The 18,024-nt window shown below is 42.7% G+C and overlaps 1 protein-coding gene across 1 annotated transcript; it reads left to right on the forward strand.

Moving 5' to 3' along the window:
- Positions 1-1,746: 1,746 nt before the first annotated feature.
- LOC143974474 (ring finger protein-like) lies at positions 1,747-11,537 on the forward strand. The gene is made up of 2 exons (XM_077475924.1): positions 1,747-1,858; positions 5,637-11,537. Exons 1-2 carry the CDS (start codon positions 1,847-1,849, stop codon positions 6,750-6,752), a joined length of 1,128 nt encoding a protein of 375 aa, XP_077332050.1. The 5' UTR covers positions 1,747-1,846; the 3' UTR covers positions 6,753-11,537.
- Positions 11,538-18,024: the final 6,487 nt, after the last annotated feature.

Below are 18,024 nucleotides of genomic sequence, written 5' to 3' on the forward strand. Positions count from 1 at the left end.
CCTGGGAATCCACATCGGGTTCCCACAACGCATGTTTCCTGGCAGCAATTAACACTGTCCTATGCGAACTGCTGGGAGTATCAGTTAAAAGTTATTGACACCCCCAAATCGGTTTGCACATCTCAGTGCAATCTGTTAAAACTCAGACAGGCATCTGATCACATGGATGTTTAAGAAATGAAACTGTGAAAATATGATGTCAGATGTCACAAAAGTCTTGCAAAGCTACAGCAAAGTGCGGAAAGTGCACTCTATTTGTGGACATTCCTTAATTCTCAAATATTAAGGCCCTAGGCCGGGGATGTTGAGAGCAGGCCCATGGTCAGGGGTATGACACAATATGGCAGAGAGTTCCAGAACCAACAGGTGGGCATCTGTCCTATTCAAGAAGAAGTGGGGTGGGGACTTGCTCATTTTGGTGACAACACCTAGCCAATTGTAGTCCCCCTTACAAGGAGAGCCAATCATGGACCTTGATTAAATTGCATCTAGAAAATAATACTGGAATTTGTGAAGCTCCAGGCCAGCTAGAAGGAATCTGAAGAGTCCTAAGTGAAATCATATGAGGTCTTTTGATGCCAGATGAATGTAATAAATATAGTAAATGTAATAATAAAGTGCATCTCTAGGCTTTATCCAGTATTCAGCTTAATTTTATGCTGGGAGCCACTCTAAAAACAATGGCATACTTTACAGCACATCACTGTTAAAAAGTGTAATGAAAGCTGCAGAAGGTAAAAAGATTGAAATCAACTTTTGAAATGAATATGTTAAAGCGTATATATGACATTGGGTTTACCATTAGGAATAGGCTTGGGCGTGTTCGGGATCCCACCTGCCCGATCCCACCAGGAACCCGACATGAACAACATGGCTAATCACAGGCAGTGAGACATTTCCCAATCCACAGCTTCACAGATCGATAAATGTTTCCCTGCCTGTGATTAGCCGTGTGGTGTCAGCTTCCTGGTGAGGTGGGCAACACGCCAGAGCCCATCTCTATTTTACCATATACTGTACATAAAATAGTATCTGTTAGGGGCCAGGCAGTACACAGTCCAGTATGATGGAGGCTTTCAAGGACTTTTGATGAAGCATGAGTGTGGTCTACCAGGAAGAATGCAGTTAGTATTCAATTTTTTGTAGGCAGACAATTGAGAGGCCCAGTGACTCCTGACAAGATGGATCTACACTATGGTTGCCACCTCATCCCTTTAAAACCGAACAAATATTAAATACACAGGTTCTGCGTCTGATTAAGGTGGAAATAAAACTCACTAGGGGCCTTATCTGAATTAAATTAGCCTCATAACCTGTGTAATTCATATGTGTACGGGTTTAAAGGGATGAGATGGCAACCCTGATCTACACTGCATACCTCCCAACTGTCCCTAATTTCGAAGGGCTGTCCCTGATTTGGAACAAAGTCTCTCTGCCCCTTTCTTTCTCATTTTGGTCTGATCTATATAATTGTATAGAAAATGTACTATTTATCTTTCAAAAAGTGTTTCCCAGTGCTAAACCTTTCACCCTATTTCTAAATTGCTTAATTTTTTGCTAATAGGTGTCCCCTGTTCCCATCTCAAAAAGTTGGGAGGTATGTTTTTACACATGGTAGAATGTATATTATATAAATGTTCTGTCCACACTCTCTGTTGTCGTCTGTATCAGCATTTTAATGACTCTTATCAGGAGGGTTGATCTTCTACTGCTATTGGTTGCCAGCTTCTGGTAAAACTGGATGGACTGGTCTGGGCGCCGTGCTGAGGGAGAGAGAGCCTGTAGAGCAGGCTAGTTTCACCACAGCTGGGACTACTGAGCAGAGCTTTAGAACTGCAGAGGATGCATGCTATCCCAGGTAAGAAAGGTTCACAGGATGAAGGTCTGCCTATACTTTCCTTTCACTTCACCCAACAGCTCCCAGCGGCCTCCAACACACTGTTTTCTAAGGATCTTACCTTAGGGCTCATGCACTCTAATGCCTAAAAAAAAAAAAGCTGCTTTTAGCCTAGGTTCACACTGCTGCTGGATTGAAATCGTGCAAGTTCGTTTCCGCATGTCAGTCCGACTTCGGGGGCGATTTCAGAGACATCTATGTGGGTTCCTGCGCAGATGTCTATTGAAATCGTACCCAAAGTCGCCAAAAGTAGTACAGAACTTTTGGTAATTGATGCCACCTCATCCCTTTAAACCCGAACCTATATTAATTACACAGGTTCTGTGGCTGATTAAGGTGGTAATTAAACTCGCTTGGTGCCTTATCTGTATTTAATTAGCCCCAGAATCTGTGTAATTCAAATGTGTTTGGGTTTAAAGGGATGAGGTGGCAACGCTAGGTGCAGCACTGCAAAGTTAGCATCGCACTGATTCGGACGGTGCTATTGCCAGTTATAGCCGCCGATTTGGCATGCGATTTGACATGTCAAATCGCATGCCAAATTGCATCCATGTGAACCTGGACTTACAGGCATTTGAGCTTTTATTTGTCTGCCTAAAAGTTTGAAAAGGCTTGTGCTTTTTTTTTTTTGTGCTCTTTTGCACGTTTTTAGTGAGCTTTTCCAAGCTCTTTTGAACTTCTTTGAGCATAAGCATTTTTTTTTTTCACAAACCCTAGCCTCAGCATATTTTATCTTTTTTTTTTTTTAGCTTCTTTGAGCTTTTACACGCGTTTTCGGTACTTTTTTTCTAGAAAGCTTATCTCAAGAGTTTGGTGGAGGTTTTTTTCTGGAAGATGGAAGGATTGGTATGTACAGATTTCCCTTGTGTTCCTAGACAAAACAAGCAGCTAACCCATGCAGTGCAGGCAGAGCCCCACTGCATGGAAGAATACATTTTTTTTTTTTTCATGGTTTCTTTTTTTTAAATTGTGGTAGTTATGGTTAAGCTAAAGGGCTGAGTGGGGAGCTAAATATAGAAGCATCAAGATTAGGTGGGCTGACCCTTTAAGATTTCAGATAGTGTTAGATTGGTGGCATGTAATGAATCTTTGAGATTTTCATCCAGTTTTACTGCTTTGTACACTTTAATGGTAAATATGAACATGCTTTGCGTTTGCATCTGTTAATAGTCAATGAGTTAAACTTGCAATTAATAGTACAACTATGAATGCAAAAACTAGAAATAAACTATATGTCTATACCTCATTATTGTGTTTGAACACACCGACTTATCACAGTTGGAAGGAAAGAAAATCACTTGATTCCCCCATCAACACTCAAAGTGGGGGAATGCCTCCAGCTGCGCTATTATATTCTGCTAGCAGGGGTGCAGGGAGCATATGCCTGAACTGAAAAACTCTCCAATACCAGATGTAGAAATCAAGCCTGTTTTTCTTTTTTTCATTAAACATGCTGGTTGAGCAAAAAAAAACAAAAAACAGATTAACCTTTTATTGACTGCCCCACTCAGATATAATGCGGCGCGGTGGCCCTTCTGCACAAAATCACGTACCTGTATATGATTTTGTGCACAAGGGCGCACACCGCTGGTGACCTGCTCCATTGTGTGTGGTCACACTCAGCGGGTCCAGCGGATGCGATGTCCACTGAGACATGCCGATTGCTCTCAGTGGAGGCAGAACGGCAGTCTGCCTGTGTATACAAGGCAGACCACCGTTCTGTGAGAGGGGAAAAGAGATCTTGTGTTCCTGTTAAGCAGGAACACAGATCTCTGTCTTCCGCCAGTCAAGGCATTCCCACCCAGTTAGCAAACACTTCCTAGGAGCACATTTAGCCCTTTGATTGCCCCTAATGTTAACACCTTACTTACCAGTGTCATTAGTACAGTGACGGTGCATTTTTTTTAGCACTGATTACTGTATTAGTGTCACTGGCCCCCGAAAAGTGTCACTTAGTGTCAGATTTGTCGGCCGTAATGTCACAGTCCCGCCAAAACTAGTCGCCGCCATTGCTAGTAGAAAAAAAGAATAAAAAATAAAAATTCAATAAATATATCCCATTGTTTGTAGCCGCCATAACTTTTGCACAAACCTATCAATATACGCTTATTGGGATTTTCTTTACCAACAATATGTAGCAGAATACATATTGACCTAAATTGATGAAGAAATTAGATTTTTAAAAAAAATTTTATTGGGTGTGTTTATAACATAAAGTAAAAAGTATTGTTTTTTTTTTTTTTTTTTTAATTGTCGTTTTTTTTTTTTGTTTCTAGCACAAAAAAATAAAACCGCAGCGGTGATCAAATGCCATAAAAAGAAAGCTCTATGTGTGGGAAAAAAAGGGACATAAATTTTATTTGGGTACAGTGTCACACAACCATGTAATTGTCAGTTAAATTAGCACAGTGCCTTATCGCAAAAAATGGCCTGGTCATGAAGGGGGTAAACTTTCTGGGGTTGAAGTGGTTAATGTATGGATTGTAAGGCCTGCTTAAGTAGCACAATTGTTCTACTAAAATCACTAGTGATAGAACCTTAGGACTAGCAAAAACATTGCGAAACAAATGAAAATAATGGCTTTCTACAGAGTAAGCCACATATAACTTGCAGTGACCTTGGGTATAGTTTATGAACACCGCTCAAGCTGGGGAAGCCAAACTCCTGCAGTCACTAGGGAAAAAGGTGCAGTCTGCCAAAAGCCCCGTACACACGAGCGGACTTTTCAACATCCAAAGTCTGACGGAATGATTCCGGCAGACTATTCGATCGTGTGTGGGCTGCAACGGACTTTTGATTCGCAAAAGTCTGACAGACTTTAGAAATGGAACATGCTTCAAATTTTTCCACCAGAACTCTGCCGGACCCAGTTCCTACCGAAAAATTTGCTCGTGTGTATGCTATTCCGACGGACTAAAACCGACGCTAGGGCAGCTATTGGCTACTGGCTATGAACTTCCTTATTCGAGTCCAGTCGTACGTCATCACGTTCGAATCCGTCAGAGTTTGGTGTGATTGTGTGTGGCCAAGTCCGCTCATTCGGAAAGTCCTTCAGAACTCTGTCAGAACTCCGGTAGAACTCTTTCGGAAGTCTGTCGGATATAAGTCTGGTCGTGTGTACGCGGCAAAAGGTGTTCACCCAAAGCAATACATGTATAAAATCACCAAACCCCACCCAGCCAACCTACAGTAGTCTTGAAAATGGCCTCAGACCATAAGTCTCTGCCAAAATCACATCCCTAACATGTTTCACTCATCCCACCAAAGCTTAATAATAGGTCAATATGGTCCTATTGGACTGTAGCTTATTCGTAGGACCTATGAAAAAGCTCTGGTGAGCAGAGCAAAGCATGTCAGTGGGCATGACTTAATCTATAAGGACAATATACGGTATGTCATAAAGCCCACATATGTGTATGAATCCAGTGAGTGGTATTTTAAATGGTGTCTATACCCTAATTCAAAGGGGAGATGCTTCCAAAAATCAGTTGATATATGTAGCCTATATTGAGGCTCTAAATGGGCAAAAACCCAGTAGTGGGTTAAATGTAGCCCCTCAATCACCCACTATTTACACCTGCTAATATTGCTGTGTCCGGCCCGCCACTAGGTGGATTAGCAATCCATTGTTATTTTTTAGTGACATTTTTTTAAAGTGCTTGTGCAGGAAAAAAAAAATATTACCTACATATGTATCTAAACAGAGAAGGTTCTTTTAAATACCAAACTTGTCTTTTAGAGAATGGAACACCCAGTGACTCAGTGTGAAGATCAGACTCATGATAGCTCTTCCGAAACTGGTGAACTATATGGACCCAGCACAAATTCTGGAGAGAAAAATAAAGTAGGAAGACGGGATTATGACTTCATAAAGGTCAAAACTGTAGGAAAAAAAGACACTGGAAGCAAACTGGAAATGCCACCAATTGTTATCCCTGTTGAAGAACAACTTGAGAATGGTCCTGAGAGCAAAACTCTTTCAAACGCTAGTAAAATACATGTAATCAATGGTACAAGTAGGGATTTTTATGTCACGTCACCATTACTCAGTATGGACAGTTGTGTAACCATACCTAAGAACTCAGAGATAAAGTTCAAAGAAGTTCTCAGTCCTCACCTAGGTCTAGATCCCAAAGACTTAACCTCAGAAGATGTTGGTCTTGATGATAAAGATGATTACCTGGTGGGTAAAGTTGGAGTTTATGATTTGCCAAGAACATCTGGTGCTAGCAGTTCTCAAGGTGATGTTCCAGAAAACCTTACTGAAAGTAACAAAGGCCAAGAGGTCGAGGAACCCAAAGAATCCTCCAGGTTTCTAATCGATGATAATCATTTTGAGCGAGAATGCCCAATCTGTACTGAGCTCTATGATGCCACCAGTCATAAACAGTCATTGCTCAACTGCAATCACGTCTTTTGTGATAACTGTATAAAAACTATGGTCAGCAAAGCCAACCAGCCCAACCTTGGCAAGGTGACATGTCCACTTTGCAGACAGACATCCCCAATGCTGGAGTGGGAGATCCGTAAGATGCAGGAGCAGATGTTGGACAATGATGGCATCTATATCCAGCAGGACTATGTGGCACCAGTGTCAATTGTGCGGAGGCCTGGTCTATGTGGGGCTCTGGAGTACAGGTTCCAGAAACGCTTCCAAAATGGGCGTCTGATAGGTTTCCCACCATGTGTACGTCATCCACAGAGATTAGTGGACAACCTGAACAGGTTGCAGCATCGCTGTCGCTGCTTGTACCTTTGTGCATTGGTGCTTTTACTTTTTGCTGAGTTCTTTTGCTTTTTCTTCCTGTTTGTGCCCATTGCTATTTTTATACTGTTGATTGTTTTTGGGAAATAGAAAAGTTGGCTTTGAAGGAAATCTAAACACTGGGCATAAACCAGGTTATATAACAACATGGGTAAAAAGTTAAGAGCTTTTTCCCATTTTATATACAATACCTATTGTTTTCCTGAGTACATCAGCTCCAAAATGTACTGCTTTTAAAGTGTAGCTATAACTGAACCAAAAAAAAGAGCTGTGGCTTTATATACACCCTTAAGCCTACATACCTGTTAAGGTGAAAGCTTAGGTGGAAATTCCCCTCACTGGAAACATTTCTTCGAACTAACTTCCTTCAGGACAGGAAGTAAAAGGAAATCTCCTCAACAAGACACAGACAACATAACCTAAACTGACCGGAGTTTAAACATTGCTCTTCTCTATTTTCCATCAAAGAACAAGGTTTATGCTATAAATAACACTTGAAATTTGAGTTTACTTCTGTGCTTTTTTAGCCATGCCTTGCTGTTATCCAGGAGCAGTATTTATTCTGTTGTCCTGGGTTGTCCATGGATCCAACATAAAACTATACGAGGACAGCAGGCATCCTATGGTCCTGAGCTATACCCGATGTATAAAAAGTGCTAAAGACACGGGGAGTTTATAAGTGGGACCATATCCGTTAGGAAACCATAGTGCCTATAGGTAGACAGTTTGTTTCCAGGGAATCTGCAAGCATATAGGAGCAGAGGTGAATATCCATCAAAGCAGTCTATAGGGGGTGGATATTCACCACAACAATCTACAGGGACTGAATATCCATTGCAGGAGTATGTAGGAACTGATAATTCATCAAACCAGTCTATAGGCGCTGGATATCCATCACATGAATTTCTAGAGGGTGATTATCCATCACAGAAGTCTGTAGGGGCTTGTTATCCATAACAGTAATCTGTAGGGGCTTGTTATCCATCACAGTTGTCTGCAGGAGCTGGTTATCAATCACATGTGTCTGCAGGGGCTGGTCATGTATCACAAGAGCCTGTAAGGGCTTGTTATCCCTGATAGTAGTTTGTAGTTACTTACTATACACCACAGTATTCTGTAGAGGCTGGTCATCTATCCTAGGAGTCTGTAGGGGCTGGTCATTCATCACGGGAGTCTGTAGGCACACAACCTTTGACACCCAAGGCAGCACCTCTCTGTTTGGATCCTCATTGATGTAACATAGAACATATGCTTCTTTTTCTGAGCCTGATCTGGTTTAAAAAAATGTAACAATGTATAAATAATACTTTGTCTCTGCTGCCTACAGTATAGGCAGGGCTTTTTTTCCCTCAGAAAATAGGTGCAGGAACTCAACCATGACCCAAACTCCCCCCCCCCCCCCACACACACACACCCAACAAAATGCATCAAATAGTGGATGTGGTTATGTTTTATGAACAAACAGTGGAAGGGTCTTAAAGGGGCAATTAATACTGGGGTGAATTACGTACAGATTGCAGAGTTCAGGGGGGAAGTGTTACACACACAGTGCAGAGTTCAGAGGTGTGCTATACGTAGAGTTTGAAGGTGTGCTATGTGCAGAGTTCAGAGGTGTGCTACACGTAGAGTTTGAGCTTCTTCCACAGCTGCTTACCTCTGCATCCCCCATCCATATCTCACCCCTCTTCGGCTCCCACCTCCACTGCCACCATCTTCACCCTTCCTGCTTAAAAGCTCCACCATCTACCACATATATTACCTGTGTTGCTGTATTAGGCTGAAACACCCAGCCGGCTCTAGTACCTCCCTGCACATTGTAGGTGGCTCTGCCTCTCTCACTTGCAGGGATATCATCCAGTGGGAGGGTCAGGGTCTGCACTGCACCCCGAGAATCTGCATCTCCCTTGTCCCCCATCCTCCTACACTCAGTGGGAGCCACACAGGAGATCAGATCTGTGGGAGTCGTTGAGAGACAAGCTGTCACTTGTAAACATGGAAGCCAGACTTCTGTTATTGCAAGTGATAGTGGTAAGCAGAGGAACTGAGCCAGAGGTGGTGGAACTGAGTTCCACCAAGTTCCAGCTGAAAAAAAGCCCTGAGTGTAGGCCACAAGGCTACTGATCCTAATGGTAAATCCAGTCCTAGGAAAAGCTTTGCTTTCTCAGAGTTCATTGGCTGCAAAGTTGTTCCATATTGGCCCTGTAATCCACATCTGAAAAAAACACCCCACAATGACAGCTCTAATTTTTCTAGTTTGGCAAGTTCTCTTCTTGTCCTAATGTTATTTATACTTTGTCATAACCCGTTAATGCCCGTATTGTGGTTTGAAAAAACCGGTATGGTCAATTCTGATCTTGGAAGACTGTAAGAATAAGGCCAGAGAATGTAAAAAGGACAGAAGAAAGACACATTTTGCACTATGTGTGTTATAGAATACAGGATATTTACAGTATATGAGTAATATTAAAAAATGGTGCAGTTTGCATGGTTAAAGAGTTCTAGTGTTGGATACAGTAGGTAGGGGATAGAACCCTCTGAGATTTTTTTTGCCATCTGTGCCACATGAAATGGTGTTAATGGTATTAAACATACATTTAATATATGTCAGTTTACCAATTCTTAAATATACTAGCTTTATTAGTGATTTTATTTTGGGCTTTTTTCTCTTTACTTTCACTTGTTGATCCAGCCAGTAACATGGACAGCTGCACTGTCTGGAGAGGGTAGTGTTAGATGGACTAGTAGGTTTAGATTACATTTTCATAAGCAACTAACATTTTTAAGCAGTTAAAACTTAAAAAAAAAATCTTTTCTTTTAGGGTTTTATTGTTAACTAAATGACTAAAAGCTGACCATTGTTAGCATCCCTGCCAGTGTTAAATGGTTTGTCTCAACCCTGTAAGTGCCACTTTTTCTGCACAGCTTGGGCTGTTAAAGGAAGTTGAGAAATAGAGAAAGTTAAAGCTGGAACAAGTTAAATAATAATTTACAGGAGGACTTAGAAAAACAATGACCTATTTTGCCTATAATACCAGTTTAAGAATATTTCACTTCCTGTCATGTGGACACAAAAGGAAATCCCTCTAAGAACCATTGTCAATTAAATAAGTGCGTCTCTTTGAATACTTTCCCTCAGCTTGTGTTTCTGTGACAACTATAACATTGTGGATGCCCTATCACTTTGATTTGGGACACAGACAGCAATGTAAATCTGACAGTGGCTTTAACTCACACTATTCTGCCCTATAGTAAGAACTTCACATGCACTTTAAATACATCTTTATTTTGCTACTGATTCAGCACTTACCTACATGTTGGGAAAAACTTCTTGTTTCAGACTGAAACATTTATATGTGCTGAGAAAAAATACTGATGGCCACCAGATCAGCCACTTTCCACCAGTATTCTGTGGAGCCCTAGGGTTCCTCTTGAGCAGCCTTTATCAACCCTGTTACCCCCAAGGAACCCTGCAAATATCAGTGGTGATAATTGCACTTTACTTATCTTGGTAAATCCCATATGCAAGTGTGAATTTATAAAATATATATTTACCTAATAGTAGCAATTTGCATTGTTAGATCTTGTGCAAAAGGAGCCTATATAATGTGTATTGTGCTACATTAATATGTACTTGTTCATATTTAAAAATGGTTCAGAAACCTATTTTTATTAATTATTTTTATGTATAGTTTGAAAGTGGGTATGGAGACTAATGCCGCGTACACACAATCGGAATTCCGGCCAGAAAAAGACAGATGAGAGCTTTTCATCGGAAAATGCAACCGTGTGTATGCTCCATCGGAATTTAGCTGTCCGAATTTCCGCCAGCCAAAAATTGATAGCATGTTCTTAATTTTCCAGACGGAAAAACTTTCTATCGTAAATTCTGATCGTGTGTATGCAATTCTGACATGGCAAAAATCACGTATTCTCAGATTCAACTACGTGACGGAAGCTATTGGCTACTGGCTATTGAACTTCCTTTTTCTAGTCCCATCTTACGTGTTGTACGTCACTGCATTCTAAACGATCGGAATTTGGTGTGACCGTGTGTAGGCAAGACAGATTGAACGGATTTCCGTCAGGAAAACCATAAGAGCTTTTTCCGATGAGAATTCCGATTGTGTGTATGCGGCATTAGGCTGGGTTCACACGGAGCGGATCTGTTGGATGGACTCCGCTAGTTCAGCAGGGGATTGCGCTGTTGATCACCGCTGAGCAGTACTGTAGGATGACAGGTCCGTCTCTGCTCACTGTGTAGGGACAGATGTCAGAGCCCCGCTGTTCTCCTATGGGAAGATTGCATGAAAATGGATAGCATATCCGTTTTCATCCAATCCTATCCCATCCCATCCGATCGACGGATGGCGAACATATCACTTTCTGTCTGTTTTGAGTGGATCTTGTTGGATCGGATGGCAGGCAGGTGTCAGCGGACACATCTGACACATCTGACATCTGAAAGGGGCCTTACTTTTATAAGAACACCAATATGGATATTCACTACAAGTTATCAAAACTGAAGCAGCTCTGAATGGCAACCAATCGGCTTCTTTACACATCTTGTTCAGGTAAGGTTTGAAAATGCAAGCTAGGCTGTTGATTGATTGCCATGTATGGCTGCTCCATATTCTGTCTGCCTTGATAAATGCCGCCCACATGTTTTAGTGCAAATAAAAACCCTATCTAATTCTATATCTTATGTTCCATTTTGAAGGGGCTCCTAGTATAGTTTAGGTAATGTATAGCTTACAAGAATAATAAATAGGAGCGTTGCTTGTATTACTATCATTATTGTACAGCCAAATTAAACTGTTAGAGGATTTAACTCCTCGCCATTCTATTCAAAAATGAACAATAAAAAGTTTGACTTTACACTTTAAATGTGCTTTTATTTTATTACTACTTCAGCACGCATCTACAGACATGTGAAACATTATGTATTCTACAGAAATTGTTGACATTCTCAACATATTTGAGCAGGCAGACATAAGATCCAGTTTCAAACAGTGTCTACAGATAGAGGTGATATACAGTCCTTTAAAAAAAAAAAACACACACAAGAAAATATCGCCTTTTCAATCATTTATTCAGCAAAAATGTCAACAGACGTAATAGTGTGCTGAGGGGAAAGGGAGTGTACCCTTGATATCAGAAGCTGCTATTACCTCCAGTAGCAGACATTTTCTATAACTGCCCACCAGCCTCTGACATCAACTAAACGTTCCTTCAGTTGCAAGAAATTTGTGGGTTTCCTTGCATGAACACCGTTTCAAAATCCCCCTAGAAAATTTCAGTAGGGATCAAATCAGTGGTTTGAATAGGCCCTCTAAGGCAGGTTTTTTTAAGCAACTGGGGGAAACTCTGAAGGATGTGTCTCTAGAAGGGGCTAGAGGTCTCTCTAGGATGCTGGGGAATTTGCAGGGACACTGCAAGAGAATGGAGGGCACTACTGGGAAGACACCTTGGGGGCTAAAGGCTCTCAAGGGCCCTGGGGGGACAGTGGGAGGGAGGTTGAGAGGCACTGTGGCCCACTATGGGAGGCTGAGTGGCAGTATTGGAACTGGGCGGCACTGTGGCAGGTTAGAGAATCTACAGCAGACTTTGGGCCTAAAAAGGTGGGAGGCCACAGCCCAGTGGTTGAGAACCACTGTTATAGTTGGCTTGATGACTGTGAGCTTTCCAGGCCCTAAAGCAGCAAAGCAACCCCAAACCATATCATATTCATCCTCATGCTTCACGGTTTATATGAAATTCTGCTTCTGAAACAATGTCTTTGGTTTGTGCGTAAAGCCCCATACACAATCAGATTTTCTGTTTTTTTTTTTTTTTCTTCCTTCAGATTTACCAAAACCATATAATATGAGGCCAACCCTTAGGAGTTTCAATTTGTATGCAATCACGCAGGCCCTTCCACTACATGGTTTTGGTAAATCTGAAGACAAAAATCAGCAGAAAATCTGATAGTGTGTATGGGGGTTACTGTGACCAAGCAACTCTAAGGCCGCGTACACACGGGCGGACTGTTCGCCCAACTTTGTCCGCTGAACAGTGTTTGGGCGGACAGTCCGCTCGTGTGTGGGCTTTCAGCGGACAGTTTCAGCGGACAGTTTGACGAACAAGGTTTTACGGAATTTCCGAAAAACTGTCCGCTGAAACCTTGTTTCAGCGAACAGTCCGCTCGTGTGTAGGCTTGTTCGTCAAACTAAGTTCCGCGCATGCTCAGAAAGGATTTACACGCCGAAAGTTATAATGCAGTGTATAGGACGTCGTATTTTTCGTCCCATCGTACGTGCCGTTCACGTCATCGCGCACAGTTTCAGCAAACTGTTCGTCCGTCGTGTGTGGCCATGTCCGTCCATGCTAATTTTGAGCGGACTGTTTGCCGAAACTGTTTAAGGAACAAAGTTGTGTACGCGGCCTAAGTTTAATTGATCAGTCCATAGCACATTGTTCAAATGAAGGCCTGGTCTTAGCCTATATGTTCAAAGAAAACTGAAATGTTGCTCTATTGCTCAATTTTGACAGAAAATACATTTTGTTAACACTTTCATGCAGATTGAATTGGTGCAATCTCTTTTTGATTGTAGAGTCATGCACTTTTACCCCAACTGTTGCATTAGTTACTTGAAACCCCACAATGAAACGTTGGGGTTCTTAGAGACTTTTTTTTAGCATCAAATGGCCAGCTCTTGGGTTGAATTTTGGTAAGTCGGTCAGTCCTGGACAAATTTTCAGTTTGAAATCAGTACCACTTGTAGATTATCTTCCTTACAGTGAAATAATTATGTGGATGTCACATCCACAAATTTCCTTCTGAGGGCCTTAGGCTATGTTTAGACTCATGGCTAACATTGACACACCTCTGTAAAATGATCCATCCATCAGAGGCTTTTGACAGGCTGGCAGGAGGCACTTTTTTCACATGACTGTACATGTGCATTAAAACTACTCATTTGTGAATGAAACAGTTTTTTGTGTATGTGTTTAACAACATTACTTGTATAACATGTAGCACCCTGTCCTATGCAGGGGTTTTGGCTCTGTTGTACCCAGCTGTGCAGCTATTTATTTTCCAGGTCTGGTCGGGTGTCCCTAAGCCTTGTGGTTCATTGCCTACTTCTGGAAGAAGCTTTCAGAAATAGAGTAGGAGGGTCAGCCACTGGATTGCGAATATTTATCTGACCTCTGTCAATCCCTGAGAGGTAGGCCCAGATGGTGTGGCTAGGGAGAAGATAAAAGTTTGGGAGACTCTGTTCAGAGCTCTCTCTTTGGGGACCTCTGCCCCTAGGAGGCAGCCTGTGTTACTCAAGAGCTGTTGTTGGCTGGCTGAGAGCCTGGGGGACAGAATTTGTTGGAGGACACTTCTGTAGGAAGCTGGGCTGGAGAAGGGTACCTGTCACTGAAGAGTGTTGCAGGGAATCTGTCTCTGGACATTGTGAGCAGGACTTTTTTTTTTTTTGCCAAAAGCTTCAGGTCAGTGTTGGCAACCTGCCAGATTGAAATTTACTGACCTGACATTCAAAATTTACTGGCACAGCCAAGTTTTTACTGATATTTCGACAAGTTCCAAAATTACAGTTTTAAAGAGGTTGTAAACCATCATGCATTAAGGTGAAAAACCTTCTGTCATTCAGCAGCCCCCCGAGCCATCTTTATACTTACCTGAGCCCTGTGTTTCCCGCTACGGGAACTAGCACACCAGCTCCGGCCGGTGTCTCGTGTCCCGATTGGATAGATTGATAGCAGCACAGCCATTGGTCATTTGTTGCCATTTAAATCCAATGATGCGGGCGCTGGGGGGCAGTGTCGAGTCGTAGCCTTCTGTGTCTATGGACGCAGCAGCAGGACATGGGAGCGTGTCCGCACATGTGTCCCAAAGGAGAGCGCTTCTCCAATGGGACACTCGATAAGAGGAGGAGCCTAGAGCGCTGTGGAGGGACCCCAGAAGTAGAGGTTTGGTTCCACTCTGTGCAAAACCCTTGCACAGAGGAGGTAAGTATGTTTGTTTTCTTTTAAAAACCCTGAACCTTTACAACCCCTTTATGTGCAAATTTCAGTATTAAAGCTACAAAAAAGTACAATATGCAATTAGTAATGTGATTTAAGGTAGATATTAAGGCCAAAAACATATTTCTTATTTTATTTTCAATATAGTAAGTAGCCCAGGAACAGGACTCAGGAAGGCAAGGAATTAGAATGGGCAGGCTCACAGACCAGACATGAAATTGACTCTCACAGTGACACTGACACCTCACAGACACAACACGTCCCTTCCGGAGTCACAGTGACAGTCCACTCCAGTCCAAATGGCACTGACCGTCAGGCTCCTGCCTTGCCTTTCTCCCATCCTTGAAAACCAGCACATGAGGCTCAGCCATTCTGCTGCTTTGCGGACTTGCTCATCCATGTCTTTATATACCTTTCTTTTTGCACTGGTCCAAATAATTTGGTGGAGGGGGGATTATGGTGTGGGGTTGTTTTTGGGGTTGGGCTTGGCCCCTTAGTTCCAGTGAAGGGAACTCTTAAGGCATCAGCATACCAAGACATTTTGGACAATTTCATCTTCCTAACTTTGTGGGAACAGTTTGGTGATGGCCCCTTCCTGTTCCAACATGACTGTGCACCAGTGCAAAAACAAGGCCCATAAATACATGGATGAGCGAGTTTGGGGTGGAGGAAGTTGACTGGCCTGCACAGAGTCCTGACCTCAGCCCAAACACCTTTGGGATGAATTAGGGAGGAGAGTGCGAGCCAGGCCTTCTTGTTCACATCAGTGTCTGACCTCACAAATGCACTTCTGGAAGAATTGTCAAACATTCCCATAGACCCATTCCTAAACCTTGTGGACAGCCTTTCCAGAAGAGTTGAAGCTGTTATAGCTGCAAAGGGTGGGCCAACTCAATATTGAACCCTACGGACTAAGATTGGGATGATATTTAAGTCCATATGCGTGTAAAGGCAGTAGACATGTGCAGAGTAAAATATTTTGTTTCGGAATTTCGTTTTCGTCCGAAAAATACATTTATTTAGTTACTCCCGAAATTCGTTTTTATTTATTTCGTTTTTCGTTCAAAAGTTGCATTCGTCCGAAAATCCACATGAATTACGGTCGAATCTGTCTTTGAAGGCTTATGGTGTCTGTCGAATGTATAAGGAAGATTAGACGGAGCTCGTATATAGCATACTTCGTGTGAACTTTAGAACCCTATTAAAGTCTATGGGACTCGAACGTTCAAAATCTAAAGTGCTAATTTTAAAGGCTAATTTGCAAGTTACTGTCCTAAAAAGTGTTTGGGGACCTGGGTCCTGCCCCAGGGGACATGTATCAATGCAAAAAAAGTTTTAAAAACTGCAGTTTTTTCGGGAGCAGTGATTTTAATAATGATTAAAGTGAAACAATAAAAGTGTAATATTCCTTTAAATTTCGTACCTGGGGGGTGTTTATAGTATGCCTGTGAAGGGACGCATGTTTCCCGTGCTTAGAACTGTCCCTACACAAAGTGTCATTTCTGCAGGAAAAAAAGTAATTTAAAATCACTTGCGGCAATAATGAATTGTCGGCTCCCGTAATACAGAGAACACTCATTGAAAGTCATTGATAAAAAAATAAAAAAAAGCGTGGGGTTCCCCCAAATTCAATTACCAGGCCCTTCAGGTCTGGTATTGATATTAAGGGGAACCCCGAGTGAAATTAAAAAAAAAATTGATGTGGGGTTCCCCCTAAATATCCATACCAGACCCTTTATCCGAGCACGCAACCTGGCAGGCCGCAGGAAAAGAGAGGGGGACGAGAGAGTGTCTATAGTATGCCTGTGAAGGGGCGCATGTTTCTGGTGCTTAGAACTGTCCCCGCACAAAGTGTAATTTATGCAGAAAAAAAAAAGTCCTTTAAAATCACTCGCAGCTATTATGAATTGTCGGCTCCGTAATACAGAGAACACTCATTGAAAGTCATTGATAAAAATAAATAAATAAATAAAAAGCGTGGGGGTCCCCCAAATTCAATTGCCAGGCCCTTCAGGTCTGGTATGGATATTAAGGGGAACCCCGCGTCAAATAAAAAAAATTGACGTGGGGGTCCCCCTAAAAATCTATACCAGACCCTTTACTGAGCACGCAACCTGGCAGGCCGCAGGAAAAGAGGGGGGACGAGAGAGCGGCCCCCCTCCCTCCTGAACCGTACCAGGCCACATGCCCTCAACATTGGGAGGATGCTTTGGGGGTCTGTGACCCCCTCAAAGCACCTTGTCCCCATGTTGATGCGGAGAAGGGCCTCATTCCCACAACCCTGGCCGGTGGTTGTGGGGGTCTGCCGGCGGGGGGCTTATCAGAATCTGGAAGCCCCCTTTAACAAGGGGACCCCTAGATCCCGACCCCCCCTGTTTGAAATGGTAAGGGGTACAAAAGTATCCCTACCATTTCACAAAGAAAGTGTAAAAAATAGTTAAATAAGACAAACACACTTTTGAAAAATTCCTTTATTAAAAATAAAAAAAAATTTAAAAAAGATTCCAGCGGTAATCCACTCTTGCTATCCAGCGACGGACCATCGTCTCTCCGGGGTCCAGCGATGGCTCATCTGAATCAGCGCAGCGAATCTATCCATCTTCTGTCTCCACGGAGGAGACACTGTGGGGATACCGACGGCCTGACGTTTGTTATATGCAGAGGGCGGGGCCACCCGTCACCTGACCCCGCCCCCTCTGACGCAAGGGGAAACCCAGGCTTCCCCGTGATGTATGGGTGACCCTGCCCCCCTCTGATGTAACGGAAACCTGCCTGTGTTACCAGATAGCTACCCCAGTGACCCAGGAAACCATGGAATAACAAATTTCCTCTCCCTCTACAATGCTGCTGCGGTCGAGTGCCACTTGCAGTGGAGAAAGTAGACTGCACATCTGCCTACAAGCCTGCATATTGTTTTATTTTTGTTATATCCATCCAAACACCCAACTGTGGGCAGCATGGTGGCTTAGTGCTTAGCATGGTCTAGCATTGGGTTCCAGTATTCAGCTACCATCAGGGATTTTAATGTACTTTAGCCCTGTGTTTACTATGTAATCATAAGCTTCTAAGTGCTCCATTTTCCTCTCACGTTCCAAATACAGATTGCTAGTTTAGTAGGTTTATTTCCAAAGCTGACCCCTGCATGGTCTGTGCAATCCTGGCAGGGTAGAGTGTTAGCTCTTCAGGACCAGGTTGTAGATGGTTCATTCATTAAATTTCAGCTCTTTCAAACATTGCAGCTTAATAACACATGTTGGCGTTACCTGGGGCAGTCTGTATGCAATGCAGTCCACCAAGAAACGCTTATGCCGCGTACACACGGGCGGACTGTATGGCATACTTAGTCCGTCAT

This window comes from Lithobates pipiens, unplaced genomic scaffold, assembly GCF_037356315.1.
Source record: "Lithobates pipiens isolate NorthernLeopardFrog02 unplaced genomic scaffold, aLitPip1_a1.2 Scaffold_1, whole genome shotgun sequence".
NCBI classification, from domain to species: Eukaryota; Metazoa; Chordata; class Amphibia; order Anura; family Ranidae; genus Lithobates; species Lithobates pipiens.